This window comes from Catharus ustulatus, chromosome 15, assembly GCF_009819885.2.
Source record: "Catharus ustulatus isolate bCatUst1 chromosome 15, bCatUst1.pri.v2, whole genome shotgun sequence".
Lineage (NCBI taxonomy): Eukaryota > Metazoa > Chordata > Aves > Passeriformes > Turdidae > Catharus > Catharus ustulatus.
Genome location: NC_046235.1, coordinates 142,114 through 162,664, shown reverse-complemented (window position 1 = coordinate 162,664; position 20,551 = coordinate 142,114). Strand labels below are relative to the sequence as shown.

Below are 20,551 nucleotides of genomic sequence, written 5' to 3'. Positions count from 1 at the left end.
ATGGAAAGCATCAAGCACTTTCAGCGGAAAGATTTTCAAGTGTAGGTGACAAGCAGAGATGTAAAATATCCAGCTGATACTACAAACTAAGAGTCATGTAAGATTAGTGGAAAAAAATTATGATTCTAATTCTGCATTACACCCACCAAGTCTCCTGTGATGATCTCTCATCCAGCTTCTAAGGTGTGAATTAGATGATCACTCTGATGAGACTGTCAGCAGTGGCAGAACGAAGACAGAAGTTTATTGCATGCACAGCAGTACATAATAGCACACACTGCTAGCAGATTTTTACCATTTACAGCCTACTGATTTAGAAACTTTCCATGTAAAAGTTCCAAGTATTGTATGGTCAAGGTTAAGCTTGGAGAAAAATTGATCTAGTCATTATTTTTGTAACTCCATTTCACTTGTGCCTAAATTGAGTATGTAGAGAAAAGGATATTCCATCTGTCTGAGCACTATCCTGAAGAAGTGAGAGTAAAACTACTTGCACACTCCTGTCATTGTTAGAATGTAGAAAACCATGCCAGATGTTATAAAACAAGTTTATTTCTATTCAGAAGGTCCCTGTCCCTTGGTTAGTCTGTGCTCACAAAAGTGGCACAGTCGTAGTGGCTCACATGAGTGCACAGAAGTGCTCAGGTGTAGGTATAAATGCTTTGTATTGAGTTCATCAGTCACTCAAAAAAAGCCAAGAAAGCGCAAAACCACAAAAATTCCAAAGTTGGAACAGGAAGCTGAGTACATGCTCATCCTGAGTCCACATTGAAGCAGACACCTCAAAATATGTTCATCAATGACAGCTGAAACTGCCCAGTACCAGATTAATTGTGATAACTTGGTACAGCCCAAAGCAGAGGTGCTGACCACGAGCTGGAGCATCTCCCGCAGGCATGCTGTGGCCACACGTGTCAGTGTGCACCAAGCACCAACACCTGTGAGCAGAGACACAGCACACAGCCATGCTGTGACTGCTGTGGGAACACAGAGAAAATATTACAGTTCTGATACTGACTTCCTTCTTTCCAGCCAGCAAGTGTGCGACAGCCAGACAGCTCTGACACCTTCCCCAGGACAGCAGGTGTCTCTCAGCTCACAAAGGTGAATGCATACACAGAGCTGTCTTCACTGTTAGTCTGGAGGCTGCTGTTTTGGTTCAGTCTATCCAGAGTCAGTTCTTTATACTCAAGGATAGCTCTCTGAGCTCATTCCAGGGCATTGGTATGATCAATTAAAAAAAAAAAAAAAAAAAAAAAAAAGTCACAAATGGGCCAGAAACAGGAGTAGCAAAGGGAGAAACATGAGTGTGGGCAGCAGAAAACACAAACTCAGGCCTTTCAATCTGTTCTGTGACCGTATATTCCTAGCAGGGCTCTTGTGCTTTGCTGTGTAGAAGTGGCACTGCAGTATGAGAAGCCCTGCTTGCGCTGCCACGCTCTGTCCTGTTGGGCACACACAATCAGCGCCCCATGGTGGTGCCACTCTGCCTCCAGCCCTGCTGAGCAGCCCCTGCCCAACAGCCATGCACTGCCACACAGCCAAGCCACAGCAAGGCAAGGGATGGGAAGTGAGTTGGAGCTGGGATTTAACAAGGCACTTCAGGAAAATAAAGGAGGAAAAGGAGGTAAGAGATTCAAGGAACAGAGAGTTAAATTTCAAGATTACATGGTAGTAGCTCTCAAAACAAGATGGGAATTAACATACAGGTGTTCAAACCAAACTAAGACTATGAGTTGCATATGAACATTTGAACTATAGTTGTCAAGAGAATTGTCTCATCATTCTGCACTTCTTCTGAGAGAAACTTCACTCTTTCCCTTTATCTTGCACCTTGTATACCTCAGGCTGAAGCTGAAAGATAGCAGTTTTCCCTAGGAAAGCCCAGTGTTGAACACTGTTCTCCACTGTATTTTGGTAGAAGTGGAGGAGATAGGAAATGGCATAGGTGTATTTGGGATTTATTGTGAATATCAGTATATTTTTCAAAACCAGTTTCAGATAGAAACAAAAGCAGAGTTAGGAAAACTCTAATGTCCTCTGCTCTGCTCAGTTACTGACAGATGGTTTGAGCTAACGTTTTTGCAAAGAAGTTTATCAGTTTGAGTACTCTGTGTGACATTTAGACAGAGTCTCTTTCTCAGCAGCAAAAGACTCTGCTGGCTTACCTGTCCAGGTGCCCACAAATGTAAGAGTAAGAGCAAGAGGCCTGCAAGAGTCAAGGACTCAAACTCCACCTCCAGCACCTCCTTTTAGTGACTATGATCTTCCAGAGAGCACATTTATTACTGACTGGTTATGACTAACTGGAAGGGTGCAGAATTTCAAGAAGTTTTGCCTGTTTCTGCCCATGATAATTTGAGTCATCCTCCTCCACTTAAAAATGTATAGATTTTATATTCTATACTAGTAAGTCACTTTGAAAGTCTCTCTGTAGAAAGTACTGGTGAGTTTGAATGATAATTACAATGGTTTCAACACACAGTTTGCCAGCGGTTTACTTTTGTAAGCTGTTCAGTATAAACAAAGTCCACAAGAGTCTGTGGAAACTGAAAGTACAGTTAGGAGTTATCCAGGCCCAAAGCAAGGTCCAGCTGTCTCAGCTATTGCTGGCTAGCACTCCATATGCTGTGCTTGAGGTTCACCTTTCTTACAGCTCCATGTTTAACTCGATATCTGTTTTCTCTTTGCTCAGTGAAGTCTGGCAACAGAAATTTGTTTCTTCTTAAGATAACATACACTTATGGAATTTACACTGTACTGCCAGTGCAGATTCCAACGGAGCATCATGCCCTGTGAATCCTATAGCATTATGCAGTACTATTAAAATAATGGAAGTTAAAAGTATCTCAACTTTTTTCTCACTAGAATATTAAGTATATTTCTTTGTATAACAACCAACATGTGAGTGTTAAGAACTAACCTATTGTAACAAACAGTCAATAGTCCCTGCTGGAAATTATTAAGAGGCAACCTCATTTATCTCACCATTACAGCAAAGCAAGCAGCAGATCTCACAAGGACCAGAGCTTCACAAAATATGTGTATGCTGTATTTCTTACAAAGGGTGTACATGGAGAAGCAGCTGTAATGAAGCCATAATTGTGTACAGGTTCAAACTACAGAGTCTGAATGCCAGCTTCACCTGAAGTTCTAACATATTAATGTGAAGTTAACCTCATCTCTTTTTCAGCATAATTCACAGTATTTTAATGTAAATTTCAGAATTCAGAATTACAGCTAGACATTATGACAATTTGTTCTGAATCATTCAAATATTCCCAAACTTTCCCTCTCCTTAGGAGTCAGCAATGTGCCACTCCCCCCTCATGATGTGAGTACAGCTCACAGGTACACTGGAGACTGGGCACTGGGAAGGAACAGCTACCCAAATCCATGAAATTCCCTCTCCTAAAGCTTCCTTCTTCAATGCTTTATTTAACCAAGATGTTAAATAGTATCTGCCCTTAGGTGCATTCAGGCAGACAATGAAAGGATTCAAAAAAATCCAGATGCCCAGATGGACCAATTCAGAATGGACTTCGCTAGAGCTGGAGGCAGGAAATTACCTGTACATCAGGGACCGTCTAACACCTCTCTGTGACAGGAGCACACAGACATCTGAAGACTCACAAAGCCAGAATAAATGGATTTTTCTATTGTCACTCTGTCTTGCTTGCACATTTGATCATTTCAATAGCCCTGGCAAAGTCAGAGCTGGTAGGTAAAGCACTTGCTATGCAATCTGCATTACTGCCCCAGCTTCAAAATGCTTTGCATCAGTCATCACCAGGTACCTCTTAATTCATGCAAACATAAAAGTTAAGAAAAATGCTCAAAGCAGCAGGAAGTAGGAAAAACAAACACATCCATGAGAACTAAAATAAAGCACACAAATCAATGAACCGAAAGTTCTATAACTTTTTCTCTCCATTTACAGTACTTGCTACTAATCTTCAAGACTCTTCAAGCCTTGTACCAAATGTTGGCAGGTAATTAATAAGAGGTCAGCAAGCTCACCTCTTCCAGGTTGTCATGAGCTCTGAAGCAGAAAGGAATAATTGTTCTCTATCCGTGGTAGCTGAAGGTTATTTTAACAACTGTGTATTTCTTGCTTACCATGAAAAATGACTCGCAAGTTTCTAAAAAAAAACAGCTGTTCAATATTCAGGAATATTCAGGCACACTGTAAATTGGCTCTTCCTTTTAAACAATGAGACTGTCTGCACAGATATGCTTTGATTTATAGAGCTCACTGTCTAAAATTAATCCCTTCTGCTTATATTTAATATTTGCATGTTTCTACATGAATTACATTGTTTATAAAAACAGAGAGGTAACAAGAATTAAGATATCTTTAGCAGTCAGCTCCTTCAAACGATATTCTACAACGCATATTTACATTTCAATCAGCACTGTTTTCATAAAACATACTTGAGAATAGAGAGCAATACCAAGCAGATCTGTTAAAAATAAATATTCTGAAAGAGGGCTAAATTGATTACAACAGAAACATTCATCCCACTAAGTTCAATAAGGTTTTTGGATTTTCTGTTAATAATAGCCAATAGCTAAACATAAGCCATGACATTTCTAGAAATTAGAACAAACTGAGAGGATATAAAGATAAACTTACTAAAATGTAAACCTTTCATTCAGAGCTTTGGGATGTGAGCTGCAATTTAGTAAGGCATACAAATCTGTATTGAAGTTCTTGAAACAATCTTAAACATAAACAATGAATAGTTTATGTCACATTTATTTTCAGAGTTGCAATGAGAGCTACAATACTATATAAACATTTAAATACATTTCATTTACCCAAAGAAAGCACATAATGTTATTTCAGCTACCTTTCAGTTCCCCAGATACTCAAACGCTGCACATGCACTCACAGATTAAAGTAAAAGGTTCTGCAGCAACTGGCTTTCAGAATAAAACATTTTTTTTTCTATTTCTTAATATCCTACCTTCAAAGTTGTCTTCTAGGAGACCCATATTCTCAAGCACCTTCACAAATCCAACTATTATCACCAGTACAACAATCATTTCAAGTCCCTCCAAGTTCATCTTGAAAAATTATTTATGTAAAAGCATCTTTTCTTAGGGAAAGTCCTGACTTCAGAGTTAGACTTTAATTAAAAAGCCCTCCTAGTCCAAGACATGCCACACGACCAGATAAATACAATGCTAAAGAAGCCCAGAATATTCGCACCATAAAGCATTTCCATTGACAGCCAGATGAACACAGGAATGTAAGGAGTCAAATCTTACCATGTCTGCATCACTTGCCTGCATGGATACAGATGTTTCAGTCTCTAGGGCAACAGAATATACACTAACCACTTTGTTTAGCATTTCTTCTCTGTCACAGCCAAAATCCACCAGATCTGTTTGATACCTAGCAAAATTTTTCACACTGAATTACAGCTTTAGAGGGATCTTATACTGAAACAACACAGAGGAAAATGTCCAAATACTTTCTTTGCCTGACAGTAAATTCAGAAAACTCAAAGCAAAATCATTTCCTTAAAAAGATGCCCTATTTCTGTATTTTGCTTTTGACTGCAATACAGTTACAAAAGGCTAGCTAGTTCTTCAAGTAGCTTCTTTTCCCACACTGCATACACATTTACAGGAACCTAGTAAAATCTGAAATATTCTAAGAAGCAGCTTGTTAGAGAGAAATCAGATTAACTCTGAGGGGTCTATGGGAAGCAAAAGCCTTTCCCTCCTGCTGCACAGCTCCGGGGGCTCGTGCAGATGTTGAACATCTGCCCTGGGTGCAGGTCAGCTGCTGTTCCCACAGTTGTCCTGGCAAGGAGAGACAACAAACTGCACCAGGGACACAGCATGTCCATGGCCAGCACTGCATGCAGCTGACTCCCCTGGCTCAGGAGGCACCTTCAAGAGCACCCAGAAACACTGAAATTGCTTCCAAGTCCTTGGACATGACAGTTAGGAACAGATTCTCTGAGAGACCTTATTCGGAGCCACCTAACAGCAGCCATTAGCAAGGACTTGTCTGTCCTTCCTACTTACCCTCCCTTAGCTCTCCAGATTTGCAGCCAGACATGCACAGAATTACAAAAATTCCCCTGCATCCTTTGGAAAATAGGGCCACTTGTTCTGGTAAATTGTGATTACTTGGTCTGCAATGACTAAGAATTCTGTGCACAACATCAAGTAGTACACTCATCATTCTTTTAACTCATTTCGGGACAATCAAACCTGGAGAGAGAGAGAGAGAGGGAGAGATAGATAGATAGATAGATAGATAGATAGATAGATAGATAGATAGATAGATAGATAGATAGATAGATCTGTGTAAAACTAAGAACTTACATTACTTTTGTAATTATTAAGCAACTGCATTAATAAAACTTCTCTGACAGCCTGAAATGCAGTTTGCAGTTTCAGTTACTGCTTTTTTAACCATTTGTGTACTTCTATCTTCAGCTGATGCTTTATGCTACTGTCTCCCAGGACAACTTGTCCAGCTGCATTAAGCACTGAGATGATGCTGCAAGTCCAAGGCTGTCTGTGTGATGAGAGGGGACCCTCTGAGCTGCACAGTGGACCCTGTGTTGCTGTTCACAGCAGGCTCGGCCCCACAGATTCTTCTGAAAGCTGTAAATTATTTTCTTAATTTCTTCACTAAAACTTTGCAGTGCAGCAAGGTGTCCCTAAAGGCCTGAGAGAAGCTGTTCTCTGGATGAGGATTCCAGTATGTTAATATTTATTAATATTTTAGAAGTATAAATTCCTTATCAATATAATTAGCATCCACAGTTTTTCTCAGGTACCCCCATCCAAAAATAAATCTTATACATTTCTCTTCATTATTGAACTTCACTTGAGCATCCCACAGCCCTTACTGAAATTCTCACTGAGCCTGAACACCCCTGAGAGGAGGTCAGGAATTTACTGAAATATCAAATCCAATCACCATGGAAATCCATCCACCTTTGGGACAGTCCTGACGTAAATTACTATAATTTAGAGCAATAAACAATGGTTGAGTACACAAAACAAAAGAAAGAAACACTACCTGATGGAAATGCATTGGGACAGAGGGTAAAAAGAAGAAAGTAACTAATCTTATTTTTGGTCAGGTTTAAAATCTCTGCTCCTACTAAAAATGAAATGAGCTGGGTGATGCCAATAAGCATTGAAAATTAATTTTATTTCTGTTTGGGAAAGGAGATTTCTCACAGTCATTTGTTACCTCTTTTCTGGATTACTGCTGCTCTCAGTTGATCCACCAACATAACCAATTAATATGTATGTTTCTTTTTCTTGTTAAGAGATCTATTTTGTAGAAAATAAAACGTTCCACAGAAATTGAATTTTTTTTCTTTTTTTAAAGAAAACTGCATTTCCAGAGTAGCCTAGTTCTTTGACAGGCCAAGGCATCCTCCCTTCCTCAGAGGAAAGGCTATGAGGAAAGGATGAGAGAATTGGGATTGTCCATCCTAGAAAAGAGAAGGCTTCAGAGACCTAATTGTGGTGTTCCAGTGCCTGAAGGAAACTTACACAAAATATGGGGCAAGACTGTTTGCAAAAGCCTGGGCTTACAGAACAAAGAGGGAATAGGTTCAAACTGAGAGTAGGTTCAGGTTAGATATTAGGAACAAATTGTTGCCTGTGAGGGTGGGCAGGGCTGGCACAGGGTGCCCAGAGTAGCTGCGGCTGCCCCTGGATCCCTGGCAGGACCAGGCCAGGCTAGACATTGGGATTGGAGCAGCCTGGGACAGTGGGAGGTGTCCCTGCCGTGGCAGGGAGTCTGGAACTACATGCCCTTTAAAGTCCCCTTTCAACCTGAACCATTCTATAATTCTGTGACTCTCCCTGTTTGGATTCAAGAGGTAAAATCCAGGTTCTGCTTTATCCCACGTGGGGCAGAGAAATGCCCTTGCTCTGCACACAGGTCCAGTCAGGGGACCTTTCCCAGCCCGGGAAAGCAGACAAGGGACTTCAACAGACTCTGTCTTCCCCTTGTGACACTTCTGTTACTGAGTTATTGGCTACTCTGCACACCAATTCCTGGAGGCTACATGAGGGTTCCTCTTTTTTTTCAGGCAAAAAAGAACAATTTTTTAAACCTAGAGCACTTCCCAACTATTCTCTGACCAGCCCATCTATCAGTAACAGTGTCTTTGGGTTGAGACGGGGACAGAGAGAGAAAAGAGAACCTACTCCAATAAAATCCAATCAAAACTTATTTAGCCTGGGTAAGGCAACAGAAAAAAGCTGCAGGCTGTGTGTTTCCTGCTGTAACCTTCTTACAGCAATAGATCATATTTGTAACAAACTCTAAATATAATTTTCAGTTTTTCTTTTTTGAGCCTGAGCAATCCACTGTGCAGGAAACCATTCCTGTCAACAAAGAAACACAGGAGTGTTCTGGGAGGAGAATATCCACCTACCACTATCGAATTCAGCCCTGCACATGAAGAGCAGTAGGGGCACTGCCGCCCATTTTCCTCCTCTCTGTCCAAGGAGGAAGGTTGGGTGCATGGCATACTCTGACACCGGATAAAGTTTGAACTGCTGCAGAACTGGGCATCAAGATGCCTTTGACACGTAACGTGCTGGGCAAAATGCTGGGGACCACACAGATAAATGGCTTGTGCCAGTGCCATCACCTCACTTGTGAGCAACACCTCCCTTCTGCTCCCAGCAAACCAGGAGAGATCTCAAAGTGAACTCACACATGCATCAGAAAGTGGGAGTCATGACAGCCACAGGAAAAGCACCAAGCAGTATCTCTTAGTTAAGCTTTCCTGTACAGCTACCCTTAAGGGCACATCTAAGATTTGGCCCCACAGTGTCATTCACAGTGCAGATGAACTGTTCCTCTCATTTCTACCTGTCATTTTGCCCCTACAAAAACCTTCTGGGTTTTTATCTTTTCCTTTAAACCTTGGAAACTGGACCAAACCAAAAGAGGAGAAGATGACCAGTTTGGTACCACAGCAGCACTCTGACAAGGGTAGCAACTGACAGCAAAGCCCCTGAGATTGCCCCGCTCTGATCAAGTCCAGCCATTCCTGGTGATCTTAGAATTAGCTTTGACAATAACTGGAAACAAGGAGATGGCTGCAGAACCCCTCTAAGCACTCACAGGATCCACTAGGGATGACAGCAGCACAGCAGGGCTGCAGACCTTCCCTCTGCTCCCCAGCCCTTCACTGCACACCAAAATGGAAGACAGTGCCAGCTGCCAGGGGAGACTTTTCTAAAAGTCAGGGTATTACACAACTGGACAGCTAAATCAGAACAGGGATTCCCAAGTTAGTCCACATGATTCTGTTCTTCAGCTCTTACATTGCTTTACCCATTCTAGACAGTAATCAGGCTCTCAGTTGAGTTTTGTTGCAGTAGACGCTGGCTGAGCCATCATTTTATTAATAGCATGATTACAGTATAAATATTTTATTCCATGGTGTGTGTAGGAGGCTTCATTATGCCTTGAATTCCTCGCGTGCACATCCTTTTAAAATACAGTTCTGTTAAGGCAAATGTGTCAGTTCCAGCTCTTTCAATATTTTCTTTAATGTTCTCAGTATTTTCTCAATTGCTGATAAAGATTAATTTTGGGCCAATTTATTCCATTAATAAAATTCACACAGAACAATATAATTTTTTCTCTAATGGGGTCATACAAAAGTATGCAGTAAGAATGTAATTAAAAATTAATTTCTAAAACCTCACAAAATCTTTCATGGTGCAAAGTTCTGAGACAGATACTGGGGCAGATGCTGGCTATTTATGGACAGCATTTTCAAAAGCATTCCCTCTTCATTTCTCTCCTAAATCCTCATCATCTTTTCTGCACCCAGTGGAAGGACCATGTGAACTGAATACCAATTTCAGCTTCAATGGATCAACAGGAAGTTATTTTTTGTATGTTTCTTTAAATTTGAGCTTCTTTCCATAATACTGCTTATAACTTTGGCTACATTAGATGTCTATTTTAAAGACTTTATTACTTTTTTACAGTATTCATACTTACATCTAAACCTTTGAGAGAGGCATTCATACATTTCAAACAGAAATACTGAAATACAAGTCTGCTTTTCACGGCAATGAGATATGATGAATGGTACTTTCACATTCAACCCCTCTGACACCAGTAGTTCCAGAGTTCCTTAAAATGCACCACACAACCTTGTTACACTACAGCATGTTTATGACAGTGCAGTGTGCCTGCTTCAAAGTGATGCTTACCACCCTTGGAGGCAGTGAATAAATTGTTCAAGGAGTGTGGAAACTGGTCCTCGTGCAAAACTCTCCAAGCCAAGGCTGATGAGTGATCTAAGGAATGTGGAGGGGGAACACAGCCAGGTACCTAAGGCATGAGCTCAGTACAGCACATTTAAAAAGGCACAGAACTATCATGTCATGACAGAGTCAATGGTACACAGAAGTATTAGAGGCTGGTAATTGTTGCAGAGGAAAAGAGTCTGCTCAGTTGGGTTTTGGAAACCAAACTGATTTCAAAAGCCAAAAATGCATAGTTGGAATCAAAAGGCTTCAAAGGAATAACCTTAAAGTAAAGTAGTAAAACTTCTGTGGTGAATGTCATGGTCTGAAGCAAATTCAGGATGCAAGCTGAATTATAAAACTGGTTATAAGAGTGGAACACTGTTCAAAAGTGCATGTAAATGTGTATTGAGGTTGTTATGTCTAGGATGTCCAAACAGACAGGTGAGCATGACCAAAGCCATTGTCATCTTTCAGGAGAAAAAAGTAAGAGACGGAAATGTAGCATATGTGAATCCAGTTAAACATTTTGCTGACCTCACTCAGCTTCACTCACTTCAGAAGGGAGGCACTCACTAGCCTGGGGAAAATAGTCCCTTGATATGTCATGCTCAAAAGGGTAGTGGTGATAGAGCTGCAAAGAACATGACTTCTTTTCTCAGTTGATAAAAACCATCCTAACATCAGTCAACAGAAGGGGAAAGGGAAAGAGAAAAAGGAAAGGGAAAAGGAGAAAATGGGAAGGAAAAAAGGAAATGGGAAAAGCCAAGCATAAGAAGTTTGTCAGCATTCATATAACATTTTGCTGGCAGATCTGAATAGTAATTGAAACATAACCAAACGCACAAAATTTAGAGTAGTGAAGAATTAATCAATAATCTGAGGACAGACAGTAGCTTGTGCTATGTCTACTTGAAATATTAAAAAAAAATGTATTTGGATAGTGAAGCTTTTTAAAACTCCCAAATGACTGCAAGATAACATGCCTTGTGTACCATTTTCTGTATATTCATCTTCAATATCTGTCCTGCAATTCACAGTATAATAGCAATGATCTGAAGACATACCACAACATGGGTATACAGAAATATTGCTCAAAGTTTTTTTGTTACTGGTACAGGAATCATAGATTAGGACAAGAGAATCCGTGACAGTATGGATTTCAAAAGAAGCCACAGTTTGATTTACAGAGGCAACACCAGGATGTGAAGGTAATTGTTCCTGGAGATAACGGGAGGAGAAAAGAAAAAGAGGAAGAAAATTTCAAAGGAAATAATTTTCAACTCTGGTACAACAAACGTGCCACTGTCTGAATGGAGCTCCTCATTCCAGTGCCTGGAGTTTGCAAGGGAAGCACTCTGGCTGCTCGCAGCAGTTCCTACAGAGCATGGGTTAGGTGGGAAGCACAGCATGCCAGTAACAGCATTTTATTGACTTCTAGCAAGGTCCTGTTGCCAGGTGATTAACAGAAGTTCATCAGCTCTGAAAGATCCACAAAGTAAGCTTTTCAGAGGATGACCTGTTAACTTGGCCCTGTTCAAGTGAAGGTACTATAAGTTTTATATCTGGAAATTGTCGTAACTAGAGAAGCCAACTAAATTATCAACAAAAAATAGTATAAAAAGTTGTATTACACTCTAAAATATCAGTAACATAAATATTTTATATTGTCCCCACCCAGTCCTAGTTAAAGAATCGACCAGAGGAACAGCAGCCTGCATAGTACAGTAATTTCACAAATACAAGCCACACCAATTTGACCAAAATTTTGGTGGAAACCCGGAAGTGCGGCCAATATTCCGGGGCGGCTAATACATTAACAAAATTCTAAAAGCTGCCAACACGGAAGTGAGAGCCCGCGGCAGCCCCAAGCCAAGCTGGAGCCCGGCCGGCCCCGGCAGAGGTGGGAAAGCCTGGCAGAGGCGGGGCCAGCAGTGTGGGGGGCGGGCGGCAGAGCCTGAGCCAGCAGGGCGGGGCAGGGGGGCGGCAGAGCCCGGGCCAGCAGGGCGGGGGAGCCCGGGAGAACTGGGGCTAGCAGTGCAGGGGAGCATGGCAGAAGCAGGAAGGCCGGCGGGTGGGGCTGCCTGGCAGCGGGGGAAGCCCAGCAGAATCGGGGCCAGCAGCGTGGGGGAGCCCGGCGGTGCGGGGGCCTGCAGTGCCGGTCAGGGCGAGGAAACGCGGCGGCGGTGCAGACGGGAGGGGGCGGCCGGCGAGCCTGGCAGCGGCGGCGGCAGCCCTGCCGGCGGGGCGAGTGAACGCGGCGCGGGGCGAGCGAGGCGCGGCGCAGGGCGAGCGAGGCACGGCGCGAGCGAACGCGGCGCGAGCGAACGCGGCGCGGGGCGAAAGCGGCGCGAGCAAAAGCGGCGCGGCGCGAGCGAAAGCGGCGCGAGCGAACGCGGCGCGAGCGAACGCGGCGCGGTGCGGGGCGAACGCGGTGCGGGGCGAGCGAACGCGGCGCGGGGCGAGCGGCGAGCCCGGCGGCGGCGGCAGCCCTGCCAACCGGGCGAGCGAACGCGGCAGCGGGGCGGTGCTGACGGGAGAGGGGGGCCAGCGAGCCCGGCGGCGGCGGCAGCACCACCCGGCCAGCCCCGCCGAGCCGTGGCGCTGAGCTGGGCCACCCGGCCCCGTCGGCAACCATGAGCGGGCTGAGCCTTCCTGGCCCCGCCCCGAGCCAGTAAAGCCCACTATGCCGCGATCCTGTTACTAATTGGCCAATTTGTGAAAGCTGCGCACGGATTCTCGCGACGAACGAAAGTGCGGCTAATATTCGGGGTGCGGCTTATCTATTGACAAAGACAGCAACATTATCGAGGCACCGGGGGTGCGGCTTATAATCCGTGCGGCTTGTATTCGTGAAACTACTGTAGTTCTCAGTACACATATTTGTTCTGTGGCATTCACAGTTGACATAAAGATCCCATTGTGTCTCACAGCCATAGCAATCTGCAATTACAGTATCCATTCTATTTTAGTTTTAATTTACAGTATTAGATCTCAAAAAAGAAAAATACTCTGACCTTGTTAACAGGCTGGGACAGCTTGAAGAAGGCTTACTTTTTTCACTTACATTCCCAAACTGCACAGTTCAAACAGACTAATCCAGACTTACCTGCAAGAAAACAACATACAAATCTGGAATTACAACTTCAAACTTAATAAAACTCTCACTGAGGAGTGCAAATAAATAATGGTTCCCAGAAAAATGTCACAATAGTTAGAATTAAAATAACTATTTGTAGCATGATGAATAATTTATTTAACTGTGTTTTTTTCCTAGTCCTTAAATAATTAAAAGAGCTTTATTTTAACCTGATAATGTAATTACAAAAAGGTTGCACTGCAAAAGCGCAGAAAATAATATCTGTTGTCTTTCTTATTACAAAGTACTGTTCTGTCTGTTCAGTGAGCCTTGTCCCCAACCCCAGCATTCCCTTCCACAGCTGCTTTACAATGCAACAGATTTCAGCATTGTGTAAAACAGCATGACGGATTCCAAGGCCGAGCAGACTGGAAAAGATGGGGTTTGTACACTTTTCATTGACCTTTTAAGTAGAAGAAAGGTCAAAATGCACCATCCACATAGTGAACTTCTGTTCCTACCATGGAAGTAAGTGCGTGGATCCCAACTATCAGCTGGAGTCAGGTGAGCTTTTATAACAAAGTCTTCACATCAGTCTCCCAGCAGTTTTTATTACAGAATGAGATTTGGGTGAAAAATATTTGAGTGAAACATTTTCTCCATTTGCCAAAAGACAGTTAATTTATTAATGGTGGTTTGATAATCAGCATGACAAGACTCTCTCCCACGCTGGGTGGCAGGCTACCATTCCAACTGAAATATCCCACCTCTGGGAAATATCTGAGTTTCCCAGATTTCTAACCCCACTGGCTGCCCAATGCACTGAGGTGAGTTAGACTCTACAGCACTGAATGATTCTGCATCAATTCCAAGGGTGGAAATGGGACAAATGGTCCCACACAGAGCCCCTCCTCTTTCCAGGGGACAGTCCCACGCCCAGAGTGACAATCCCACAGCAGGCTCTCCCCTCTCCACTCTGCAGGTGACACAGCAAAGGCAGTAGATTACTGCCCTGGTTTGTGGCACTTGTCTGCCTTCAGCCTGAAGGCTCTATCCCCACCTAGTGGCACCAGTGCCCTGCAGGTGACAAAAGCACAGAGCCGCAGCCAGGCTGTGCCCGGGGGTGCTGCTGCCTCCAAACTCCGTTCCCGTGCGCCGTGACAGCAGCAGCGGGCGGTGTCCAGCGCTCGAGGCAGCCAGAACCATCGGGAACACGGCACATATCCATGGGGAGCACCGCACATAACCATGGGGAACACCACACATATCCATGGGGAACACTGCGCGTATCCATCGGGAACACCGCACATAACCAGGGAGAATACCGCACATAACCATGGGAAACACCACACATAACCATGGGGAACACCACACATTCCATCGGGAACACCGCACATATCCATGGGGAACACTGCACATATCCATGGGGAACACCGCACATTCCATTGGGAACACTGCACATAACCATGGGGAACACCGCACATTCCTAGCGAGAACACCACACATTCCCATCGGGAACACCGCACATTCCCATCGGGAACACCTCCCGTTCCCATCAGGAACACCGCACATTCCCATCGGGAACACCTCTCGTTCCCATCAGGAACGCCGCACATATCCATGGGGAACACCGCACATATCCATGGGGAACACCGCACATATCCATGGGGAACAACACACATTCCCAGTGGGAACACCGCAAATTCCCAGTGGGAACACCTCCTGTTCCCATCGGGAACACCGTACATTCCATCGGGAACACCGCACATTCCATGGGGAACAACACACATTCCCAGCGGGAACACCACACATTCCCATCGGGAGCACCTCCCGTTCCCATCAGGAACACCGCACATTCCATCGGGAACACCGCACATTCCTATCAGGAACACCCCACATTCCCATCAGGAACACCGCACATTCCCATCAGGAACACGGCATGTTCCCATCGGGAACACCGCACATTCCAGTGTCCCCGTGCAAGGTCGAGCTGTGCAGCACAGGTGTCCCTGCAGCTCTCACCGCTCCGCCCGCACCTGCCCGGGTTGCTGGGGCTCCCAGCCCGTGCCCTGGGGATGGGTTGATGCCGGGAGCCAGTGGGATCCTGCTGCCACCTGCTGTCACCGTGTCACACACACAGGAGTCCACACACCGTGCCCCCTGGCAGCCCACAGCTGCAGGGAATGAGAACAGCGGGAGGAAAGAAAAGAATGGTGATCACGGTGTGAGTTTAAGTTAGGTTATGAGGAATTCTTCTCCTTTCCTGCTGCATAAATGAACCAAATTTGTGCTTTACTGACTTGGCACATTAACACTCAAAATTTCGAAGGGACTACAGTAATTTCACGACTATAAGGCGCACCCTTTTGACTAAAATTTTCCCTCGAACCCGGAAGTGTGCCTTATAGTCCGGTGCGCCTTATCTGATGTACAAAGTGGCGAAATTTGCGAAACCGGAAGTGTGAACTGAGAGCTGTGGGGGGAGCCGGAAGTGCCACAGCAGCCGGCTGGGGGCGGGCCCGGAGGCCCGCAGTACTGCCCCTGCCGGGTGGAGGCGGGCCAGGGGGCCCGAGGCACTGCCCCTCTCCAGTCCAGGCAGTCCCGGGGCCCCATGGCTGCCAGGTGAATGTGGGCTAGGGGGGCCGCGGCACCTGCCTTCCCGAGTCCAGGCAGTCCAGGGAGACCATGACTGCTGGATGAAGGTGGGCTAGGGGGCCGGCAGCACCCCCGCTCCTGGGTCCAGGCAGTCCCGGGGAGCCATGGCTACCGCGTGAATGTGGGCTAGGGGGGCTGCGGCACCCCCCTTCCCGGGTGGAAGCAGTCCCGGTAGCCCATGGCTGCCAGATGAAGGTAGGCTAGGGGCCCCGCGGCACCCCCGCTCCTGGGTCCAGGCAGCCCCGGGAGCCCACGGCTGCCGGATGAAGGCGGGCTAGGGGGCTGGTGGCACACCCGCTCCTGGGTCCAGGCAGTCCCAGGGAACCATGGCTGCCACGTGAATGTGGGTTAGGGGGGCCGCGGCACCCCTCTTCCCAGGTGGAAGCAGTCCCGGGAGCTCACGGCTACCGGATGAAGGTGGGCTAGGGGCCCCGCGGCACCCCCGCTCCTGGGTCCAGGCAGTCCCGGGGGCCCATGGCTGCCGCGTGAATGCGGGCTAGGGAGCCCGCGGTACCCCTGCTCCTGGGTCCAGGCAGTCCCGGGGGCCCATGGCTGCCGGGTCCAGGGTGGCCCGGTGGCTCGTGGCACCTCCCCTACCGGGTGGAGGCGGGCCCGGGGGCCAATGGCTGCCGGGTTGAGGCGGCCCCCGGCCAGCAACCGCACGGGGTGAGCTGGGGGCGGGGCCTCGCTGCAAAAAAAAAGTGCGCCTTATAGTCCGGTGCGCCTTATATGATCTACAAAGTTGCGAATTTTGCCGAATCCGGGGGGGTGCGCCTTATAGTCTGGTGCACCTTATGGTCGTGAAATTACTGTATTTAGGCAACTCTACATTAACATTATTTTGCTCTTTGTATGCAGAGTCTTTGAAAAACCTTGCCTTTCTTCCTACAGAAACTTGTACTTATGGTCCAATCCTCAACACACACACACCAGTGTGCCTCAGCAGAGGCAGAGAGAAGCATGGGATGGGCTCAGCATAGTCACACCAGGCAGAAGCCAAAGTGAAACACATGGAAAGCACAGAGCTTTCCAGCAGGGCCTGCCTGTTTTTAAGACTACATATTTTCAGCAATCTCACTGAAGAGTTTTGCTGTAACTTAATCAAACACAACTCTTTGAATCCACGAAATTTGCACTGAAAACATCCCACTTGAAAAATGTGTGATTGAGGCACTAATGAAGTGCTCTCTTGAGCTGCAGACTAATTTATGGAGATCAAGAATCCATGAAGAATGGCTTAGCTTATACAAAAACCTTCAAGACCTCAAGAGTAATTTCAAATTTGCAGAGCAATTTAAGGGAATGTTATTTGCAGGATTTGACTGCCTCAGCAAGGCACCACAGTACTACACGAGGGGTCAGAGGCTCATGATGAGCCCAGGTTCAATTCTTCCTGGTGCTATCTCTTCCTGCACTGATGACCAGTATTGGCCAGGCCTGGGAGAGCAGCAATAATGATGATGTTTTAAAGAGCTGTCCTAACAAGATTATTTACCTATTTACAGATTTTCTCAGAATCAACAAATTGACAGTTATTTTCTAATCTCCATATTGCATCCTCCAGATCTTCAGATGCTGATATGTGAGAATTCTTTGTGATTTATCTTAAAGCAGAAGCTTTTTCTAGTGTGGTGTAATGAAATAAGTTATACATTAACAGCATGTGCCCTGGAGTTAAAATTACATCACGATACCTCTAATTGATGGTGATGTCCTGAGGCAAAATAAATCCAGTAGGGAAATACACATAAAAGCAATTTCACTTACTCTTACAAAAAGGAAGGATTCTAATGGGACATTTTGTAGGCAGCAAAAATTTCATGAAAAGAAGAAAAATTTTTGCTTCATCTAAATCCACAAAACCTATTTCCACTACCCAACTGCTTTGACCAAATCTGCTATAGTATTTTTTTTTAAATTACTATCCTCATTTCATTTTAGCGTCTCAGTAAACAGATGTAAATTCAAGTCAGCAATTAAAAAAATGAAGTGTGTCATAATATACCACCTCCATTACCAGACAGCAAAGTGCTGTATAATTCAGACTGAACTTTAGCTTTCCTCCAAGAACAAAAAATGCCCAATGTAGCTTCAGACACGGATAACACTAGACAGAACTCTTCATACTTATCTTTTTCTATGTGTACATTATTTTAAAGTTTACCTATTAGCAAACAGTTCCTTTCCATAAGCTCTGGATTTATAACCCTCAGCAGAGGCTGAATAAGCCAAAGCCAAGATCCCATTAATCTCCCATTTCATGTTCCTCAGGTTTACACAGTAAACCTCAGTAACCACAATTTGTTTTCATCTCCTAATCAGCTGATAAAAATTCAATTTTCACTTGTGCTGTGCTATGGAGTTGTAAACATTTATAGAGATGTGAAGAACTGGCCATCAAGAACACTAATGTGCAGATTTTTACATCTTCCACCATTTCCCCCCTGTTGAAGCATCTCTGACACCTCCTTGGCAAAGCCAGGTTGAGGGAGTAGAGAGGGTGGGTGCTTTGTTCAGTGCAGAATGTAAAACAAGTTCAAAACGAAACCACATTTTTTCAAAAGTATCCAATGTAATTTCTTATGCTGAGAAGGGCAGTAGGCTCCTGGGGAGCAAAGGACAGAGGCTAAGACCTAACCTTGGCTCCTCTCAGCTCAGCAGCTTCAATAAGATGTTTGCAGCAAAATTAATCAGCATGAAACAATGAGGCTATGAGAGACATCGTACAATTTCTTTATTTCCTCTTAATTATAACTTAAAATTTTAATGTCAGGAATTTGACAAGGGTTTGAGCAAGTGAAATTATTGCTTCAACAGCAATTAACATCAGGCAGAGAAATGTGCTTAATCCCAAAGGAAAGCAACAAAGGTGCCCCGTAACAGCAAGGCAATTCTAATTGTTCTGCCAGTGGCTGACAGGAAATGGGCTGGTTCAGAAGCCCAACACTCCTTCCCAAACATGTGTCCCCAGTCTCCATCCTACCACAGGGTCACTTGTACCAATGCCAGGATTTTGGGAAGGGAAAGCAAATACACCTGTAACAGGAGCTGATACTAGCAGGTTGTGATCCATGGGCAGGTTCCTGCAGCAGGACACAACAGTGGCCTTACTGGGAAGGAAGAGTCAGGGAAGGTCGTCCCAGAGCTAGCACAGAGGGTTTCTCTCTGATTGCTGGTCCTGTGCAGCTGAAGCATGAGGCTAGATAGAGCCCTTATCACTAAAACATTGGACTGGAGTTGTCTCACTCCAGTGGTAGGGAGAATAGGAGGTCCGGCCTGGGCAGTGAGAACAAAACTCATGGTTTGGATTATTCCCAGGAGTTGACTCTCATCCCTGTGACTGCATGGGACCATTAAGTCTGTGTGAAGCTGTGCTCCTTAAAACATGGGATATCCTGAGAGCGTGGCCTGACACCAGCACTGCTCCTTGGACACCTGGGTGGGTTGAGAACCTGTGCCACACTGCCTCCTTCTGTCACTTCCTAAGCAATGTGTATGTCTTACAAAACCTCTTATTTTGACCTTATAGATGCCAGGCCACAGTTGTAGCAAGACTACATCCATACAATCACCTACAGACACTGGTAACCAAAAAGTGTGAGAATAAAGCCAAGTGATCTGGCCTCTTCCAAAGGAGCAGATTTCTCTCTGCATCCTGAGACCTCACTCCTGCAGAAGAGTGGTTTTGTCCAAATCACCATTATTCTAATATTACATATAGACAAAAACTGCAGCCAAGACAGAACATTCCCAAAAAGATAAAGTAACATGTTCAACTCCATGTCTTTCCATGGAGATTATTCTTTCATGGGATAGAAAACCTGTACTGTAGATCTTCTGACCCGGGGAGCTGTATGGATGCGAACTTTAGCACAATAGGTAAGGTAAAGTTAACCCAATCTAGACATGGACTAGAAGAAGCAGGTTTCCTCATTTTCCAGACTAGAAGTTGCGTTATGGGGCAAGGAAGGGCTCAGAGTAGTTCATAAGTGACATTTTTCACATGAAAAAAAAGATGCATGTGATTAACACATAAACATCTTTCTCACACAGAAGAGAAGCAAAGAAAATAGAAAAGTATAAAAATACTTAGGCACACAGAGTATTTTATAAAGTTGTTCCAGTAATTTAGCCTTTTACTTTTCTGTAAGTTGCATGCATGGTTGTTCTTGAAACTGTTCCTTCCCAGGAGGGGTAAAATTATTGATTGAGATAACTTGAGAAGAAACTAGAAATCCTGACATTTAAAATTACATTAAAATTGAGAATAGCCTAATTCATGTGTGGAAAAGCCTTACCCCTTTTAAAACATCACCTTTCCTGGAGAAGGCAGGGCACCCTCTCAGCACCAGGAGTTCACTTTTTCACATCTCTGGGAATCACAGATTTTTTTTATCAGCTTTATCAGTGTTAACTCCCACAGTGAGACAAATCCAGGCTCCCTGCTGAAGCCAGACCTTCCCTTGGTGTCTGCTGAGTTTTGCCAGAGGAGGTCAGCAGCACCCAGCGCCGCTCAAGCTGCCGACTGCATCCATGAGGAGCAGCACA

At 44.8% G+C, this 20,551-nt stretch overlaps 1 protein-coding gene across 15 annotated transcripts in view; it reads right to left on the bottom strand.

Moving 5' to 3' along the window:
* KCNIP1 (potassium voltage-gated channel interacting protein 1) overlaps positions 1-20,551 on the bottom strand; it is a 224,240-nt gene that overhangs the window by 61,763 nt on the left and 141,926 nt on the right. Inside the window, exon 1 of one of the 15 annotated variants that reach the window (XM_033072992.2) lies at positions 13,287-13,357. The exons of 12 other annotated variants lie outside the window; for them this stretch is intronic. Coding sequence is in view for 2 of the 3 variants with exons in the window: in XM_033072980.2 (XP_032928871.1) it covers positions 4,971-5,070 (100 nt within the window). In the remaining variant the exon portion in view is untranslated. Of the gene's footprint in view, positions 1-4,970; positions 5,226-13,286; positions 13,358-20,551 lie in introns of those variants that run through there. 2 more of the 15 variants (XM_033072980.2, XM_033072986.2) reach the window with 2 other exon arrangements.